At 37.8% G+C, this 21100-nt stretch overlaps 1 protein-coding gene across 3 annotated transcripts in view; it reads left to right on the forward strand.

Annotated features, from left to right (window-relative positions):
* Positions 1 to 21100, forward strand: part of NTNG1 (netrin G1) — a 150106-nt gene that overhangs the window by 106271 nt on the left and 22735 nt on the right. The window contains exons 6-9 of one of the 3 annotated variants that reach the window (XM_063407643.1): positions 6772 to 6837; positions 8734 to 8793; positions 13817 to 13984; positions 19399 to 19536. The exons of 1 other annotated variant lie outside the window; for it this stretch is intronic. In XM_063407643.1, coding sequence (XP_063263713.1) covers positions 6772 to 6837; positions 8734 to 8793; positions 13817 to 13984; positions 19399 to 19536 — 432 coding nt within the window. The remainder of the gene's footprint in view (positions 1 to 6771; positions 6838 to 8733; positions 8794 to 13816; positions 13985 to 19398; positions 19537 to 21100) is intronic. One more of the 3 variants, XM_063407644.1, reaches the window with a different exon arrangement.

Below are 21100 nucleotides of genomic sequence, written 5' to 3' on the forward strand. Positions count from 1 at the left end.
ATTAGATAGAGGATAGGATAGACATGATGTGCAAATAGCTCTGTGTGGGTGATTATCACCTTAAAACCTGCTGTCGGCAGATGAGTCAGAGTTTAGAGACAGACCATGCACCCAAGTGCAAGATGCAATCACAATAATCAAACGGTATTTTCTGCTTTGTTCTCTATGTTTTTGTTCTTCCTTAGAGTCAATTTTAGATTAAGAGAACGTTTTTTATGATAATAAATGCAAGACGCAGATGTAAAAAAACAAACAAACAAAAAAGACTGAACAGGCGCTTTCTTATTTTATTGTTTTCTTAACCTTGAAAAATCTCGTAGGTAATTTTCTGGAGCTAAAATAGCGCCTGGATAAGTATAGCTTTATTTATTTTTCACATTTGTTGTGAAATTTTAATGTGGCAAACATATGCCTTAAAAGGTGGCGAGAGCAAATACTAGTGGATTTTCTTTTGTTTTTTAATAACAGCACCAAGTATTTTGGACCTGATTTTGCCCTCTTGCAGTAACCAAGTTCTCTCTTTAAATCTTCACTCGTGTGATCAAAGCCATTACCATGCCAGGCTCTGGACTAGAGTCTATACCCAACACAGGTCAGCAGGGCATAAACATGCATAATGAGGTTATATTTTGCTTCTCTATCATTATTTGAGGTCAAGTTTTACAGAAAGCTGTGCTGTTGAGAGACCATTAAGATATTTATCTTCTTAAAACATTCCGATATTGTCTTCAGACTGTATCTATTATTTTAGACATATAAGCAAAATGTTCTCAATCCAATTAAATTCTATCCAAATCTGACTTTCTAATAAATAATGGCTTCCAGTCTAAGGCAATCTGATTATAATATCAAGCCAGTATTTGTTTTCCCTCCTTTAATGCTTTTAAGCTCTTGGAATCTTTTGCTTTAAAAATTAGATTTTCCGCTATATTTAAACATTACTGAGCTGAAAGAAGATACAAACAGCCTTTGTGGTGTGATGGGCTCATTTGAATACTGGATCTGAGAGAAATTTACATTCCAGATAATTCCATTCCGGGTGGTTTTACCTGGTAGGAGTCACAACAAGGTCGGATTGCTGCTGCAGCTGAAGGTGAGGGAGCAGAACTGAGCCCAGCTCAGAGCACCGCCTCTCTGCAGTCATTGCGAGGGCAGGGACAGAAATGCAGCCCCAGGGAGCACTGAGGGGTCACTGAGATGGGATTTGGGGGAGCCTTTGCCTCAGTTTTGGTTTTGCCAGATCCACCAATTTTAACAGATAGGAAGAGCTGTGCTCAGCAGTCTCATAGACACACCCACTGACAGTTTAGACATTCCTCTTGCCAGATTTCCATCATCATCTTGAGTTTAAATCAGTCTATCAATCAAAGTGTTTTCAGTGCTTTTTGATTTGCTGTAATATATAGAAAACCACTCAGTTCATAGTTATCTTTCTTTTAACCATTAACAAATAATCAAGTGTTAGGATACTCTAGAAAATAAGGCATCAACATTCCAATATGTACCACGGTACCCATGCAAAACACGTGGCACTTGCAATATGCAAGTTGAGCTCAGTTATTCAAGGAAGTTTATAGAGACTAGACGTGATCCAAAAAGATATTTTAAAATCTAATTATCTATAAAGCTTGGGGAGAAATTGCCAGGAAAAAAATGCGTTTCCCCTCTCATCTTTTTCTTTCTATTCCTTAAGACATCTAATCAGTTTATTTTAAAGACTAAAGCAAAGAATGAGTTTTCCAAATCAGCAGAGAGACGTTTATAGAAAAGATCTTGATTTTACTGTTCATCAGTTGTGAATTACTGTACAGTAATTCCAGGCGATCAGCCAATCTTAGCATTTTTATAGGAAAAAGCAGAACCAATCCAAATAAAAAAGTGACAACACAACCCCTGCAAACTATCAACAAAGTAATTCTTTTTTTTCATGAGAAGGTACCTAAATGTTTCATCCAAAAAATACTTGAATTGACTGTGCACTTCTACAAACATTTTGGTGGAAATACTTAAAATTGAAGAATTCCCTCAGCCCTTACTATTTTGAGAATCAGCCAACAATTTGTTCAAAGCAGTGGTATTTTTTTTCTGATATCTGAAGGTTTCCAGAGATGGATCCTTGGATTATTTTTCTAAGCTTCTAAAAAGATCACTTTCTTTTTTACTCTACAAGTGGACACATAAAGGACTAATTACATTTAAATTCTTCCAACAGTTATAAAAGTTGTTATGGCTGAGGAGCTACCATAAAACAACCACATCTTCACATTTATGCAGAATTCTCCTTTTCTTCAAAAGAACAGGTATGAAATTTCCTACATTGCTCCAAGAAGGATTGCCTACTATCAGCCAAGTACTTTTTTAACTTCATAAAATAAAGTAAAAAAAAAAAAAATCAGCATTTCTCTGTTTCAGTGCTTGCAGTTTAATGAAAGTGCTAAAAGGCAAATTTTATGAGATTATCTAAAGACCAAAGGAGATAGAGATGCTGTAACAATGATATGATGATTGCAAGAAGTGCTGGAATGCAATCTGATATAAACACACTCGATTACTCCAGCAGCTACTAAATCTGCCAGTGATTTCAGTGAGCATTATTTCTTAAAAATCCTAAATTTTTTGTTCAGTATTAGCACCTAAAACTGTCATAAGTCCACTGTCCTCAGCAGACATCTCTAATTTAGAACAGATATTTACTGCTGCCTATTCATGGTTTGAAATAGGCAGTGGCAAGGCCAGCTTTCCATGGCTAGAGACATGAAGTTCTATTGAATCATTCAGTGATACTGATACATTTTTGATTTTTTGTTTGTTTGTTTTAAATGGAAAGAAAGTTAGAAAACATCTTAAGCAGCGTAGCTCACTAGGGTTCCTTACCGTTATTAAAAATTAAATTAATAATGATAGTTGCCAACACAAGTGCTCCCTGTCTGCCACACTGAGTGAGCTTTATCGAAGCCTCCCAGATGTGTGAGCAGTGATTTCCAGCAGAGGCCAGGTCTGTGGGCTGGGCAGCAGAGTCCCTGGGGGAGGTGAGCAGCGCTGTCGGCACAATCCCTGCGCTCCATCACCCCTGCTCCTCCCTGAGCAGGGCCAGCCCCTCTCCCTGGGAACACATCCTCATTTTACTGCCAGCTCAGTACCGGCTTGGAGTGGGAGACCAACAAAATGCCAATTAATTTCTGCCAAGATCGTGACAGGTTTTTTCATGTGCAGCTGTCTGTCTGGAGTTAGGCTGAAACTACCCATTCATTTCCTTTATTTCCCCAGTTTGAAACCGTGACATAGCCCATGGTACAGACTGCACTTCCAGTGAATATTTGAGACAGATTCTCTCATTTAATATTGAAACTAATTCTGAGACTGTAAGTCAGGGAGGAAATAAAAAAGAAAAGTTTGGGAGGAGAAAAAGGAAATTATCATACATCTAATAAATATAATGCAGTAGGTTTTTCCTTACTTCATGAAAGTGAAATTTTTTTCCAATAGTTACTTTCTACATATAATTTGCTTTGGAACAATAGCAACTAAAAATGCAAAAATATCCAATGCAAATTTAAAATGTCATATCTGATTTTCTGCTCAGTCACACAGCTTGCCTACCTCCACTCTTAAAAATGCCTACAGTAGCTTCACTTTTAAATAATAAGACTCAAACATACATTTAGAAACTCTCTTTCACATTTCTTACCCTTGTTTGCCCAGAATAACTGTCATGGAATATTTTACAGTAGATTGAAATACCACATCTTATAGAATACCTACACCAAGACTCATTTGTTATTCTGGTAAATAATGACTCTAATTACAAAATGCAGTTTCCAGACATGGAACTGTTCTGGAAAAGATGGGTTTATCTAGTCAACCTCTCTATAAATAAAGCCCTTAGTGGTAATCACCCAGGACTAGAAATATTTTCACAGGTTCCTGTGAAAGAATAACTAGCTGCTAAATGAATCTTCCCAGTGTCTGTTCAAGGGATGACTCATCTGCTCCAATGTACATGTGGGAATGACAGCCAGCATTCTTGGACTTGGACATCTCACCTACCCTTTCAGATAAAGCATTTCAAGTCATCACCATTAAAAAAATTCTAAGATGTGAAGAAAGACCTTTATCAAGAAACCTCTAATCTTGATGGAAATACAGGCCATGAATAAAGGATAGGAGAAAAAGATATCCTCTTTACCAAAGATTGAAAAAAGCACATGACAGAAGCATTGAGTCCCAGGAGCATTAACCACATTGCCAAGCAGCAGCAACTGGAGATGACCCTCGACAGCCTCATCTAACTTTAAAGTTGACCCTGCCATGAGCAAACTGTGGAAATAAATGACCTCCAGAAGTCCTTTCTAATATGGTTATAATTATCAGTAATAACCAGTAATAATCACTAGCAATGATACTTAAATGGTAATCTCCAGGCACTGTAAATATGTTCTTTATTGTTTGGGGTGTCCATTAAGAAACTCAGTTCAGTGTTATCTAATTTAAAGGGAATTTTTAATTATTTTGCAATGTCACAACCTCCATTTTAAGTAAGTTTGCTAAACATGCACAGATCTATAGCATTTATGGGATTTCTAAGAAATATGTAAATACGATATTTTTTTCTGCCTTACAAGGAATGATTTTACTTGGAGATGATAGTACTTAGAGAAATCATAATCAGGATAAATTGTATATTAAATATTACTGATTATATCAGTTCAATTATGTAAAGTATCTGATTCAGGACCTACAGCTTATGAAATGACAAATTCCAGAGAGTTAGGCCTAAGGCACTGCAAAGTTGTTTGACACTATTAATTTTACCTCTGGTAATACCTAGGCCTTTTAAGTTGAAGACCACGATACATGTGAATTTTTATAGCAGGTGTGCCACACAGTACTCAACACAAACAGGATATTGGAAGCTCCAGTCTGAAATGTGACCAGTTTTCTGCAACAACTCTGATGCTGCACAATGGCTAAAAGAAAAAAAAAAAAAGACTCAGGGGACAGCAGGTCAACATAGTACATAACAATTGCATTTTCTTTTTTAGTTCCTGATTTTTATGCTATGTCTAATGTCCAGTCACTTTAAAATGTTTAGGTCAAGTCTAAGTGTTCCTAAATTACCAAAATTTTAACAGGGAATTAACTGAGCAAGGAATTTGTCAGTGAGTGTCTGAGGAGGAGGCAGCTGGTCTCTCAGGGGCACGGTGGAGTCTGTCAGTGGAGGGGGTGAGGCTCACCACACCTCACTGGGTATAGCTTGGAAATACCTTTGTCATCCGCTCTGACTGGAGCGTTTGCACTTCCTATGTGTGGGAATTGGTGGATCTGACCTGTAGAGGAAGGTTAATGTTAGTCTGTATATAGACTGCTTGAGAATTTTCTAAACTGACTCAGTTTTCTTTCTTCTGTTTTTTTGATTGATAAGGAAAAAGCACAAAAATGCAGGAATCTGATGTAATTATATGATTAAATTACAACCTGACCCATTCAGTTGCAGAAGACTGCCTAACAGCAAATGGCACAGTGCAGGTCCCCATCATTTCTTTAATTCTTCTCTGTGTGGGAGGGCTTTAGTGACAGACACTACCCAGCCAATTTCTTCTCACCCTTGACAAATGGGTGAGACTAGAGAAGAGACTTTGGGATGTCCTCCTTCCATATCAGATGTTTGAAGGCCCAGTCCTTTTGTCATAGCTTCCCCACAGATTTTCCACTAAAATGGATGTAACAGTGAGACTCACCATCTAAATAAAGATATACAGGCCTAGCCCCTTGCTGCCAACCAGGTTATGACAACTGCAGTGTACTCACTACCCAGCTGAATTCCTCATACATAAAAGAGAAGGAATAGCTCCCTTCCCACTAATATCACCAGTGAAGGCTGATGTAACCCTTAGGAAGAATTCTGTTTGGTTGAGACAAGACACGACCACCGCAGTACTCAGAGAAGATGACAAAAACATCATCCAAATCTAATGTTCAAAGCTAGGCAGATGGAAATGGAGGAACAAGTTTTCATTCCTTCCCCACAGTCCCCTCCCCTTCACTTTCAGCTCCAAGACCCAGCACCATTCTTGTAAGGCTGTCACTTCTCACTTCCCCAGCCCCATAACACATTAATCAAAGGAGATGAAGCTCTGAAGAGACACAGCTAATTCTATTGCTCACACAAAATGCTTCATGCAAGTAACACATTTTGTAGAACTTACAAGAAATTTAGATATTTAATGCTATGACAAAAAAAAATCAAGCTGTAAAGTATATCAGCAGAGATGATAGGAAATAGATGAAACACACAAAAGTGTGAGAGCCAAAGAAAAGGCCCACTCTACTGGTAAATATATTTCTTTTGATAACAGATATGTAATTCACTCAAAAGGCCCTTAAACAGGATGTTACAGTAAGATATGTGTCTTTGGTAAGAAATCCATGTCGTTTTATCTCTGCAGAGCAGATTTAACACAATATGTTCCTGTTTTGTTCCTGGTGTTAGAACCATATATATTGGCCCATGATATCTTCTCGTCATGAAAAATTATATTTTAAGCCATAGAAGAGAAATTGTTATGCACAGTATTTTATGTCCATTTGGTGTTTTGGGAATCATCAATTGCTTGTTTTCTTGTTCACTGTGGAGTCATGTTCTGTTCTAGTGCAACTTAGACTAGTCCAGTAATAGCTGTGTGTAATCTCTGTCTTTGTCCATATGCTTGCCTGTTCAGAACAATATCACAGATGTAAATAACAAAAACTGATTTTTCCTGATGCATGCAGATCCTCCAAAGTTTGATAGGATATGGCCGAATATTTCTTCCCTTGAGGTTTCTAAACCAAACCAAGGTAGGATGCTGTGAAATTCCTAGTGGTCTAAAGGTGCTGAAATTGCTCTCAATGAGTCCCACGTGGTGGCAAAAGTAGTAACGATGATAATCCAACTCATTTTGCTCTGGTGCTAAGTCATGCTATCCTGTGAGAAAATAACTATAAAACAAACCTCACCTGGAAAGGGAGTCTTCCAACACTCAACTGCACATTACTGCAAATATGGGAATAGTAGACATACAGACTAAAATTTGTGATACACAGAAAGCCCAAAGATAACTTTGGACTTGTTTACATAGCACAATCTATATTTTGAGTAAGTTTTGAGATTTTAAGTGAACAAAGGTTGTCATTGTCTACATCAAATGCATTTCTACTGTCTTGTTTCCACTTCGTTTTCCCAAGTGAGCTGAGAAGCATTCTCAGCTTTCATGCCATCCACAATACAAGCAAGTTCTCTGCAGGAAAGACACCTGGTTTTCTACAATTCGAGTGCAACACAAAAAATTGCTCACATACTGTGGCATGCTGAAAGAAACAAAATTACTCTTTAAGATGACCAATAAAACTAAGAGTCTTTGTTAGCTGAAGAAGTATTCAGCTGTACTTCACATTTCAAAGTGACTGCTCATTATAAAAATATCCTTCTGTTCTTATTTACTGCCCTTTCCTCCCCTAAAAGTCCCTGCAGAAATCTGGCCTGTGGCTTGCTTTCATGTTCAAAGGGTGTCCTTTCTGTGCTATAACACACAGAGGTGGAAAAGAATATTAATGCCAAGATAATCTAGAAAATGGCCACTAAACCAAACAAGATGTTCTGGGAATCGATTGGGAATTACACTGGAAGGGCTGTAATTAAGTCTATGGCTCACAATCACCAAAGCAATCATATGCATGTGCATGTGAAATCTACCATGTCATATGTGCAAGTTTCTATGTGCCCAACAAAACAAAAAAATGCTAATCGATCTGTGCTCTCTGTAAGGATTATAAATGTACTTTAGTTTGGATTAGTCACATATATTTAAAACTATCCCTGATAAAGTAATATCTAGTATTCCAATTTCATTTAGCTCCCATTGTATTTTCCAAGTTTTTTCATGTCTTTTCTAAACAAACAAACCCAGCCAGCTTGATCTCTTTTCCTCTGCTCTCTGTAAGCATTAGCCTGTTATTCAGAAAATTAAAGGATTTTAAATCAAAACATTCCCAATTAAATTATACTTAGCATTTCTAATGGATTTCATTGCTTAATTATACTGTGTGTGATCTAAGACCTAACTTCATTGCAAACTATGTCTTGAACAGCACAGAATTATTCAGTGTTTCTTCCCCAAAAATAAGAGTTTAAGTAAATTTCATTTTGATGGTTGGTAGGGAGCACAAAACACAAAAACTTCAAAGCATTTCTATTCAGCTTTTGTGTGTTTGCAGCATATTGTTATGGTGTTTAACATATAGTGTAGATTAAATATTTCAGTTAAGGATAGCGTATGAAAAGAATGATTACAGAAATCTGCCTATATATAATTATTTTGTTGTGGGGTTTAGATTTATACTATTTGGCCACAATAAATATGCATTCAAATTCAATAAAACCCTTTTCAGACCACTCTGGTTACCATAAAGTAATTCGTCATGGATTGGGGGAAACCACCAAATAACCTCTGACACAAAACTGCCAAAGTGTGTAGATGTGAATTACATTCCCTGTCTTGATCTTGGATGTTACAGCTCAAATGATTCAATAATTGATAGTGTATAACTCATTTTCCCTTATTTTACCCTTTCCTTACAAAAAAATAACCATTGTTAAACTTAAAAGTTAGAGAATAAAGATGTTTATTTTAATATTTTGATTTGTTCCTATATGATACTTTTTCTAATTTGCTGTTCATTTTATTACCTATCCAGTTGCTCCCAAATTAGCTATGTCAACTGTTTCTTCTGTTCAAGTTGCAAACCACAAGAGAGGTAGGAATTCTAGGATTCATACAGTGATCCCATAGTGCTCTGTGTTGTGAAAACATTGCACTGTATGAATCTGGAATATCTGTGCAGTGTACCCATTAGTTTACTGGTGAGGCATCTTCATTGAATACAACAGAAGCATTAAGTTGCATAAATATAAGCCATACAAAGAAAAATAAATATGCTTCTTAGACAGTTGTTGGTGGCAAAAAAAGTGACATGGCATTTATTTTTAAAGGAGTTAAATGTATGAATATGACTATTCAGATCCTTGCCTAGAAAGCAGATGTTTATTAGAGTCTTATTTTCCTCAGTGATATGCAAAATTGTAAAAGAGGAAACATAAGCAGATTAGTTGAGGGCAAACAATCCATAAAACATCAATTGTCCATGTCCTCAAGAAGTATCTGTAAATGCCATGGAATGTAATGCATTGTTGTGTCTTTTAAAGCATTCTAAGTGTGCCTTATGTCTTCATTTTATTGTAAGTGTGCGAATTCAGAGTGCAGGCATTACATTTTGAACTGGTGTTCCAGTGTTCTATCAAAATAATGGAATTATATGGACATAATAAAGGATGCCAATATTCTTTCTGACTTACAGGCAACCTGTTTCGTTTGCATATCTGTCATTCACAGTCTGAACCTTGAGATCTTTTCATTGTTTTTCCTCATCAATTTATCTGTACCGAGTATGTACGAAGATGTTTTGTCTTTCTGCAGCTATTGTGAATATCTCATTATTCATGAAATACATATTAACAAGGAAAAGGGTTATAAAGAAATGTTTGAACTTAGTTTGACCCATTTGATGAGATCATGGTAATAAGCCATACTGTTTGTTATGAAGCAGGTAATTTCTAAGGTTACAGTGAAATCTCTTTTGTTTGCCTTAGTGTATGGAGGAAGGAACACGGAGTGACTGGAAAATGAAAAAGAAAAAATAATTTAATGATTTGTGAATGCACTTTTATTGAAATATGCTTTGTGCTGTTAATTAAAAAGTGACACGGATTGCTATCTCATGCAACCTGTCTCAGTTTAGAAATGATGCTACCCCTCCATGTGTGTTTATCATTGTTTCATGTGGTGACATTTCATGTTTTAATGGTCCTAGCTGAAGCTTCAGCTGAACCTCGTCCCCACAGTAATACTATGTTATCTCAAAGATGCAAGTGCATAGCATTAGAATGGGGAGAAAATGTTCAGTTTATAGAAACAAAACAATCAGACTATCAACGTCATGAACCTGCTTCAGTGGGTGATTTTATCATGCTTTCTGCAAGAGAATCAAGATTGTTTCAATAAAATCATTGTATTGGAAAATAGTCAGGGAGGCTCAGAGAGTCAATGCTGCTGTGAGTTTGCAAGGGATTTGACAGTTCCTGAATCAGCCAAAAACAATGATCACATCTAACATGGCAACCCCTTTTCCCTTCACATTAAACCTATCTAGCTGTCATTGCCTCTTCTCTGAGATTTTAGTTTCTGAACCATTCATTCCTTATTGTTATTCAACTTATCTGTGTCTGTTCTGACATGTGGTACTCCGAACTGAAAGCAGCATTTGCTAACACTGTAAGAAGCTCGTGTCATTTCACAATGGTTGGCAAACCACGTGCAGCCTGAGTTTGATGCTTTCCCCCATCTCCCTCAGAGTCTGCATGGCTTTGGCAGTGCGTGACCGTGCTCTAGGCTGCGAGCCAGAGCCGTGTGCCTGAGGACCCTGAGCGGTGCTGCTGGCAGGTTAACGAGCAGGGTATTGCTGCTTAAGGTGAACCACCTAGGCTGGAAGGGCCTAGCACTGACAGCTTCCCAGCTGCCGTGGTGCTGAGGGCAGCTCTGTGTGCTCTGTTTGAGTGGTTTGGGGTGGCACCTCAGGGAGCCAGTAGAGAAAGTCATTCCGTTTCAGTCATAGGAGGACTTTTTACATGGCTGATTTTTGTAAGCACAGAAGGATGTGAAAATGATTCACTGTCCAGGCCAACAGCAAAAAATTAATGCACTAACAACACGGTGGGGAGGCAAGTGGGAAGCAAACGTTATCACAAATTGATTTAATTGTAACTTGCCATTTTTTTCCCTTCGCCATTGCTAATGTTTGATCAGATGTTGGACTGTTTTTGAGTTGACTGTAGTTTTTTCTACACCATGTAGCATTTACTAGTCTGATCAAGACTCCTAAAGCATTCCTGTACCTTGGCATTAGTTAACTTTGAGACAAAGACTTTGTTTAACACAGCACATTTGTTACAAAAGAGCAATACCCATAGAAATGCAACCAAATTTAAGAACTGGTCTCATTGTTTACCTTTCATATTGATGACCCACGTCTGAACTTGGGCAGTCCTTCTGCATACGTTTCAGAGAGTGTGCATACATCCAAGTGCTTCATAATTATTAGATGTTTCTTCACTCCAAATCATAACTTGGAGCAGGCTTGTGTTACAGAGTGAATTGCTTAATGTGCAGCTTTGTTTCTTGTGCCGTTGTTATGGCTAATTATGTGTAGTAGTAATATTATTGAAAGTTGTGTTGCAGTTTCAGAATGGAAATAGTGCAGTCATTCATTCATGAACTATTCTCAATTTCTTTCTGCTGCCTTAAATACAAAAGATTTATGCATAATCAGCTTTTCTTTATAGTATATAGGCAAATTATTTCCTCTAAATTCACTTGCAGTATGAAAATGTTTAGCAACAAATCTGACCAACATACCAATACAGTATTATCTCACCATAACAAATTCTCTGTTGCTAGCAGAAGACAGGTTCTTTGTCAGACAGAAAGACTGACAGCCTTGCTTCTGAATCCAAGACTCAGAATGATCAGATTGCTTATCACTAGTCAGTCTTTCTTACTTTAAAAACCAAACACATAAACATAATCACACCAACTTTCCATGACTCCTGTTTGTTAGTGCTAGCCACTTTCAGATCTTGTCTGTTCCCCACAGGCAGTTTTCACTTGAGCAAGATGGATATATTGGGGAGAAATGCTGCAGGGTGGCTGGCTGAGATGCTGAATCAGACTGACCAGCTGCAAAAGACAACAAACATTAACATTTTTTCCCTCCCTACTCCATTGTGTCAAGTGGTAACATACTGAGACTGATACACCAAATGTCTTCCTGTACTCCAACAGCTACTGGCATCAAAATTATCAGATTAGCACAAACCACAAAACACTGGTTTAACAGAATAACATTGAAGAGAACTAGAAATATATGTTAACTAAATGCATATATGTAAAATGGATTAATGTTTTCTGGCAGCAGAAAGGCAGCTCTCAAGATTGAAACATATGTTGTGCTAAGCGTCTAAGAAAAATTTAATCTATTTACGGTGCAATCTATTTATGGTCCAGTACATCAGACAAAAGCCAAAGAAAAATCCATGTGTTAGGAGTGCAGAGCACACTCAGAAACATGTACTGGGAGTGTTCTTTCTTTACAAAAATACAGACAGGCTCAAATACTGTATGTGATGCCCTACTCCAGCAATCAGGGGGATGATCAGGTGCCCCAGCACAATCAGGAGTACACCAGAGGAAAGGCAGCACAGGGGACTTGGCCTATGTCATATATGGAGACATTTTACACCCTCTGCCACAGCTTTATCTAACTACAAGATAACTTCAAGATCTCAAAGCCCTTCCAAGTCACTGCATCCAGTGCTCCATTATTGCAGGTAACATTGTAATTTAGTCTACCAGTTAATAAGCTGTAAAAACTGTATGCATCTGTAAAGCATAAGCGTTTTGACACAAATGGAAAGTGTTCAAGAACCTCACTGCCCTAATGCCTAGATACCATCTTCTAATTTCCAGCTGAAATTTCTCAGTAGCCATTTAACACCCATTTGTTCTTGTGCCAGTATTGTCCATTAGGATGGCAGGAGGCTTAGCTCCTTGATGTATTTATAGCCCAGTGATACCTTCCATCATCAGTTTCCTTGACTAAACAAGCCAAAATTTCATAGTCTTCACTTTTTAAATAGACTCAACTTCTCTCATCATCCTAGTAACCTTTCCTGCATTCATTCTGGGCTCCTAGTCCCAAGAGTTGACAGATCAGGCTTACCCAAGTGTTCTACACAAAGCAGAGCTGTGTCTTCTATAATGTTACTGATAAATTTCTGATTTCTTCTTTGTTCTGCATAAAGCCAAGAATTGCTTGTGATTAAAGACCAAAAGGCACTAGCATTCTGTATTTAATGAAGGGGTGTTTAAAGTGGCTGTCATGCCAACTTCATTTCAGATGGCTGCAGTAAGCATGCTTTCTAGTCAGTACCCATTTCAGAATTTTCACAGTCTTTTCTGACCCAACTGTTTTTCATCTCAGAATACAAAAAACAGTTAATGCTTACCTCAAAAGTACAGTGGATGTAGTTCTCCAGTAACTGTCTTCCTTCCTTTTCTTCATTGTTAATCGTTTTAGGAGGTGTTGGCCAAAATTGTCAAACTAGAGATCTGTCTGGCCATGAAATAAAACACTCTGGTTCTCAAGGTGCCTACCATTTATAGCACCCCAAGCTCAAAGGCATTTTTGAATACTCGCCATTTCAGAAAAATAAAAGCTTTTATTTTACTTACAGTCGTGGATTTAATCATAATTAAGTTTGACAATTTTGTCCACTGAATTTACCATTGTTAATATGAGGAGATTTTTCCCGGGTCTTGATTTATACTCATCTCAAATGTGAAAAAATATGTGCATTTCTCTCAGCGGAAACTGAGCCTCCAGTAACCCTGAAAGGTTTACAACTGCAAATGCTTCAGTTCCATCAGGTCTGCCAACAACAGCTAACCTCCGCCGTCATGCCGTGGTGGTGGGGTCACGCTAACCTGCCTGAACCAGCTCCACTCCCATTGCAGATAAACATCTGCTGCTGCCCATGTTACATTGATTAACATGTATGTGCCATTCATTCATACTTCTGCTCATGGTTCATTTTTACTAAGCATGTAATGTGCTGTTACTCTGCTGCTGTATACACTTTGTATACATTTCTGTTCTTCCTTGAAAGACTGTGAATGCTTCGGGCACTCCAACCGGTGCAGTTACATCGAGCTGCTCAATACGGTCATTTGCGTGAGCTGTAAGCACAACACTAGAGGTCAGCACTGCGAGTTATGCAGGCTGGGCTACTTCAGAAATGCTTCTGCAGAGCTGGACGATGAAAATGTGTGCATAGGTCAGTCCCGGGATAACTGCGCCTTTTCTTCTGTGCCTTTTCAGCTCCTGGCAGCCGCTAGGGACCACTGCTGCTTACTTGCCACTTACGGCAGAATGAGCTTTTTCAATGGATCAGAACATCTGTGTAGACTTCTCACCTCATTTCTATTGCCCTGGCAGCCCCAAGGAGGCATTTTGAACCCATAAATGATGACGAACCTCTCTGGCTATGGGCCCTGGGTAGAGTTTCTCCAGAAGCCCCTGAGAAATGGATGTGCTGTCCTTACACAGGAGGGAGCCACTCTGGGGTGGCGTGTGAAAATTAAGGGGTTGAGTCTTAAATATCTGTTCTCAATCTGACTTCTGCAATTACTAGTACAGACTCTTGAATACTTGCCTGGAGACCTACAAAAGTTGCCAGCTGCATCAAGAGGACGTGGGGAGGAATCTCTATTAACCCTTTCTAATCATGAAATTTCACAAAAACACATTGCAGCTAATTCTGCCCCTAGACACAGGATTGTAAATGCAGTGTTACCTCCCCTCTGAAGAAGAGGAATTGAAATGATGCCCATGAGGTTAGGAACAGAATTTGTCAAATCACTGTGACATGGTGTCAATTTAGAAAAGGGATTCCTAGGTGAAAACTGTGCTTTAGAAGAAGCATCTCCTATAAATATTCAAATTGCAGGATTAGAGAAAATTACAGAACATAATAAGAAAAGTATATTAGGAAAAAATTTAAGATCATTATCACCCTAGAATAATATGCATGGTTCTCATGTCACCACAGACAGTATACAGCAAAGTTAGGACACTTTAGATGAAGCCTGAACATAGTGAATAAAGGAAGCCTTGTACAATGGCAGTAATTAACAGATAGCCACTAAAGACACTGTTCTAATAACAAACAGGTGAAGAATTAATTTATATAATGTTTCTTGTAGACATAGTATCAATAGGACCTGTTCTGGATTTTGATTGTGATTTTTTTTTTTTCTTCCATCTTCCAGGAAGCAAGGAGTAGTTAGCAGATACTGTAAAACCAAAATAGACTACGGGTGAATAAATTATATTTTAATACATTTATAATCTCTTGCTGAGATTCAAGCCAGAAACTATTTATGTTGCTATTATTTGTTTGAGTTTGTAACTTTGACAGATTTATATTTTTATCTTGTGATAAACACACAGATCCATCCATGCACTGCATTTCATGTGTCCTTCTTTTAACTTTACTTGGCAACACATTCAGGAAATGCATGATCTCCTTTGCCAGTAATTAGTCAGAGCTAATAAGAACTTTAGTAGGCAAGTCATGATTTTGTATGACTGTGCAGAGGAGATTAACACAATCAAATGTTCTTGCAAAAAAACTACTGTCCCACATATTTGTTTGATGTAGATGACAGACATCATTGCTATGACATCAGGGCTGTATAATTTCAGCTGCCTAAATAGGCCTAATGAATACGACTCTAAATTGGTGTTTGGAATTTTTCATCAGCTCATTCAATATGTTGTTTTCCCATATACGCTGAAATGCTAAGACAGCAGCTGCAGCTACATAAGACAAGGAAGTTAGTAAACAAAAAGCCAAAAATAAGTAATTTTAAAATTAATTTATGAGTGATATATTTAAAATGTCTTGTTAAGACAACTGTGCACTTTGAAATTGCCAAGACACTGAGGAAATAAAATTTTTAAATCTTTTGTTTAGCAATAGTCTGAAAAAAAAGGCAATGTGAAACATTTGCTGACTTCCACGTTAATGCAAGCAGAATTCTGTTGGGCTCCCATGAGAATTGTACCCTGTGAAATAACTATAGGATCAAACCTTGGTTTGCTACATATTAGGTAATTAATTTTAAATAAATAACATTCTTGCTGGACAAAAACAGCTTTCAGGATCACAGTTACCATACAAAATGTATGTTTCCCAATGTATGTGTATATTTTGATTTCTGATTTGCCAGCTAAAGAGGTCTTTCCTACCTCTTGTGTAAACTCAGTAAAAGGAACCTGAGCACTTTTCAGAAAAGAGAGAAGATTGGTCTCAAAGTGCTGTCTTGATCTGGGGCTCCTAAGATTTAACTGGGCAAAACGTGGAGTATTTTCACCTGTGAGAGAGCTGCTGGATTCACCACCCTTCTAGGTCAAGCACAGTCTTGCTCTATTGGAAACGCTCATTTCTCTTTTCCCCAAGTTTAAAAGCAGTGTTCTGTGGTCTAGTTTACAGTTACTGCAAGTGAAATGTTGGCATGAACATGTTAATAAGCAGATTTCCAGTGATATGTGCAAGTCTTATTCCCGTATGAAAGTAATTTTTTCAGGCTAATTCTTTCCTCTTCAGCCATATATGTAGAAGGGTAAAAAATGTTTGGATAAGCTAGTTTAATGGCAGCTAATAGGGCTTTGGCTCTGATTTACCGAAACTGCTTCACAGTTTTCAGAAATACATATGGTAAGTACATGGATAACAAATCTGTGGATCATAGCTGATGCTAAATCAATGGAGAAAATGTAAAATGTTTCATTTTTAAGACTAAAGAACTCAAATACTGAGAATGTTTTTACCAGTGAGCCGAATGCAATGTATTATACAGTGGGCTTAAATCTAAATTCTTGATGCCCTTAATTTCTTTAGAAGCAAAATAGATTTTATTTCCTAAAACAAAATATCAAAAATTTGTGGATTTGTACATTAACCGCAAAATTACCTCATATAGACAACTGCAGTTTCAGAATAAATCAAGGTATTCTGAAGTTAAAAATTATTCATTCAGTATGAAAATGAATTTAACAGCTTGAGGAGTTTTTTATTTCTTGATAAAGCCCTAGTAACTTTCAGTGAATGCACACACTGACAAGAAAGGTTAGCATGGAAACCACCAAGTAGACCCAGAGTAATAAAACATGGCCTTTGCCTCCCAGCATAAATACTGAACTGGTGATTGCTGTCACACTTTTAACAAAGCCACCCTTGCAGTCACTTGGGCTCAAGCCCTAATGACACGTGGTTAAGTGAACCCTGGGGGTTGTCCTGGTGCCACTCTCAGCCCAGACTGATAAGCAGCAAGCCTCAGCCCAGTTCCCCACCTCCCTTTTATTTACTTTCATTGTGTTCTGCTTGAAGCACCACATCGATAGAGTGAACCCCAGTGAACAGATTACAATTTCTGTTGTAATTCCTATCTTTACAAATAGTTACCAGATGAGAGTTAGGATGAAAATTCATTCTCGGTTCAGATCTGACCACCCTGGAACCTGTGTGTGGTTTTCTTGTTCGGGTGATCTGGGAATGTTAGTTTAGTGTTATTTAGTGCCCTGTGGTTGTAAGAGCATTGGAGATACTCACTACCTCCCTGTGGCACACTGAAATTGTGACCTTTGAGATTTTTCCTGTCTTAAGTATTTGGAAGGCCCTGGGAAGTGATCCACAGCCTTTAATGTTGTGTTGGGCAATGACCCTGAATGTTCTGTGGGCCTCTGTAGGTTATATTAGTGTGGTGTCAGTTGGGAAGGATGGAAGATAGAATCAGTCTGTTGGGTGTTCTGATTGGATCTACTAATTTTGCAAAAGGAATCTGGCTTTAAGCTTTGTTTCTACTATTTACTTTCCCTTCAACAGCAAGATATGGACCTGGAACTTCCTACATGCTTATGTGGTAGAGTTCAGTAGGAAAGGTTTCACTGGTTCAGGGTCTTGTTCTCTGGAAAATATAACATCCAGTGTCACAGACTATGCATTTCTTTCACAAATATTTGTTTAAATCACTCTAACTTTGTTATGTCTAACAAAGCTATTTTTAACGAGAATTGGGCCCTGCTTTTAATGTAATTCCAAGCTTTTTTTTCAAGGTTTTCTATAAACACTCTTAAAGCAAATTTTACTTCCTGCATTCAGAATGTCTCTCCAGTCTATGCCTGTTTACATAAACATTTGATACATCTGATTAATATCAGAATTCCCAGCTTTTCAAATGGCACTCACTTTGCTGTAATACTCAGCCTTGCACAGTATTTTTGGCATGTCAGTTTTCCGCTTCATTAATGAATGGTGCCAGCTAATTGACTCTATTACTATTGTGGAGCCCTTTTGCCAAAGGTAACTATTCTTCTTCAGCATCCCAAATGTTCAAAGTGCCATCTGTAATTTATAGTTAATAAACAGTGAGACAACAGATGACAAATGTCTTTCTGGTAATTTTTTTCCTGTTATTTTTTTCATTGGAGATATATACGTATGTAAGTTCTCAGTTGAACTCCATTTTTTCATTTATGGTACCACTGAGGTTTAACCCAGTGCTAGGGAACAATTGCCAAATGTAGTCATCAAAGTAGCACTGATTCACAGACATAAATCCAGACTCCCAGCAGGTTGCTCCAAATCAGGAAGCAGCAGAGATCAGATGCTTCCAAAAGATGTCTCTAGTCTCAGTTAACAGTGAAGTTACTCTGGGTCTACGTGGATCTACATACAAATAAGATAATCCTTCATTTGAAAACAAGAAAAAAAAATCTAAATAACCAAGGTGAAGAACAGGAGTGCCAAAAATGAGCTCTGCAAGCTCCTTGCCTTTGTTCAGCTGGCTGAAAGCTGAACACAGATACTGTAATCACATTAAAGAAAAGGGCTGTGAATGAACAACACAGTAAGTGTTGTGGGAGGAAATGTGTTACCCTACTTATTCTTTAATTAGCTGAACACATGTGAAAAATATACAGCGGGGAATGAGCCTCACTGCATTTTCCATCTGCACGCTGGGAGGTGAGAGAAATGAAAATGGCTGCGTAAAGCCTGTTCTGAAAGGTTTTGCATTACATTAGTGCTCACCTCAAGCTTTTCATTGCAGAATACGCAAAAGGTTTATTAATGTCACTGATAAATATAATCTCATCAATTCAATGGCAAATATTCACATAAATTATTATACTGCTCAAACCTATAAAGGAAGACTATCTTGGAAATAAGCAAAGTGCATTTATATAGCCCTGTAAAGACATCCAGCACTTCTGAAAATATAGAGTAATACAGATAAGCCTATTTTAATAAAGCGAAACATTTCACCCTGCTGGCACATGGATATATCCATACCATACAAAGCTTTTCTAACATTCATTAAATTGTCAAAAATATCCTTGCCAAAGAGAATCTGTTACAATCACTTACCCTCAAAGACTGTGTTATCTTCTGCCTTTATATCTTCTCTGTTTACTTTTTCTCTTTGCATCATAAAACGTCTCTTCCTGAAATGACACGTGCAAACAAATAAATGGACATGTAGTAATTATATTCACTACTCTAGATATCTCTAATAGACAGTCTTCCTTTACCTGTAGCACTGGAAATGCACCCTTTATTGGTATTGAATGAATTATCTCCACATGTAGACCTGAATCCAGTGTGTATGTGTTGTCTTGTTTCTGCAGACTGTTATTGTAACCCTTTTGGTTCAGTCCATGATCGCTGTAATGACAGAGGATTTTGTGAGTGTAAGGAGGGAACATCAGGGCCTAAATGTGATAAATGTCTGCCGGGATATATCTGGCACAGCTTGGGCTGCCAACGTAAGTAACTCTGAGAGTCGCCCTCTCCTGCAGCTCCGCTGCCTCTCGTCCGTGTGCTGTCATGTGCCAGTTCTTGGGAGCAGAGAACGAGCAAAAGCTCTGGGCTGTACCAGGCCATAGTGCCTGAATCCTGGGAGGCTCCCAGCTGAGGGCACTGGCTGTGCCATCCAGTTAATTCCGTACCCTTTCAGTGTCCTCTCTCTCCCACGAACACTCAGAGGAGCTCCTGCTGGCATAGGTAAATACACGTGTCTTGGCAACTGTGAAGTTTTGTATACTGAAACATCAGCATATTATGTCCAAGTTCAGAATTCCTACTAAGAGAAAGAAGGTGATTTCTCTGCATGTTCGTTTTTTTTCTGTCCCAAACTTCAGCTTCTTCACTAAGCTAATCATGCTTTCATACCTTTAAACTGTCCCTGGACAATAACTTCAACACTCTGACTTGTTACCTGTAATAATAACTGAAAACTAGATGAAAGCTAATGGTTGGGAAAAAATGGAAGTATACTTAACATCCTTAAAAATAAGAGCTGAAATTTTCCTTAAATGGTGCTAGAACACATGTTGTTTCAATGCTTAATTATATATTGTGCTTCTTTTCTGGTTAACGGGTCATATAAACAAGTGAGAAGAAATACCACTTCAGAATATACAGGATTAGACTTCTACTGCAAATTTTGTTTGTAGTAAATTCTTAAGATTTATTCTTTATAACAGTTTTGATCATCTACTTCCAGAAACTCTGTAGAGTTTCACATTTTTCTTTCACCTTCTCTCACTGTCTCTCTGCATTCTTAAACATACACACCTTACAAACAACTTTCTACAAGAACTTGCTTTTGATTTTTAAGACTGAGAAACACAAGAAAATGTAATTACTGACACCAATTAGACAAATATTATAACATTTGGTCAATAGCCATACAAATGCTCTAAATAATTAAAACCAAATGCAAATCTTCCATAATAAATTTTAGAGAGAGAGAAAAAAAAAAAAAAGCAGTAATGCTAGAGATTACCTCTGTCTCTCCAAGTGATGAGTACCTCTGAATCAGGAAAGCTGAACTTGTGACATCTCAACAAACTGTATCTGCAAAGAAAGCCAATAAATAATTTCAGGAAATACTGTGATAATTAACCAATTAGCATTAAAGATATGAAGAGAAAAGAAGCTTGCCTGGGCAACACTGCTCAGTGCAGCCTTAGAAAACTGGATGTCCTCAGCCTCTATCAGCAAGTTCCTGTTTGTATTTGGCAGGGTATTTAAACCACACTTTTCACATGTGACTGTTGACTGTGTTCTCATTTTCCAGCTGCTTCTACTCGAGTTATGATTCACAAAATTTCTGGGCAGTTAGAGTTGCAGTAGAAAGCAGGTGAAGAAATGTTTCAAGTTTCAAAGTTCTCTGTTACTAATTCTTCACCAAATCAGATCCTAGTTACCTCCCAAAACCACACACTCAAATAAGAAGTCTCCCTCTGCCTTGCACCCCATATGCAGAAGAAGGTCGTCACCACCCTGTGCCTTATCCTAGATACTGGCAAAAGAACCACTGGAAAT

Source organism: Prinia subflava, chromosome 10, assembly GCF_021018805.1.
Source record: "Prinia subflava isolate CZ2003 ecotype Zambia chromosome 10, Cam_Psub_1.2, whole genome shotgun sequence".
Taxonomy (NCBI): Eukaryota; Metazoa; Chordata; class Aves; order Passeriformes; family Cisticolidae; genus Prinia; species Prinia subflava.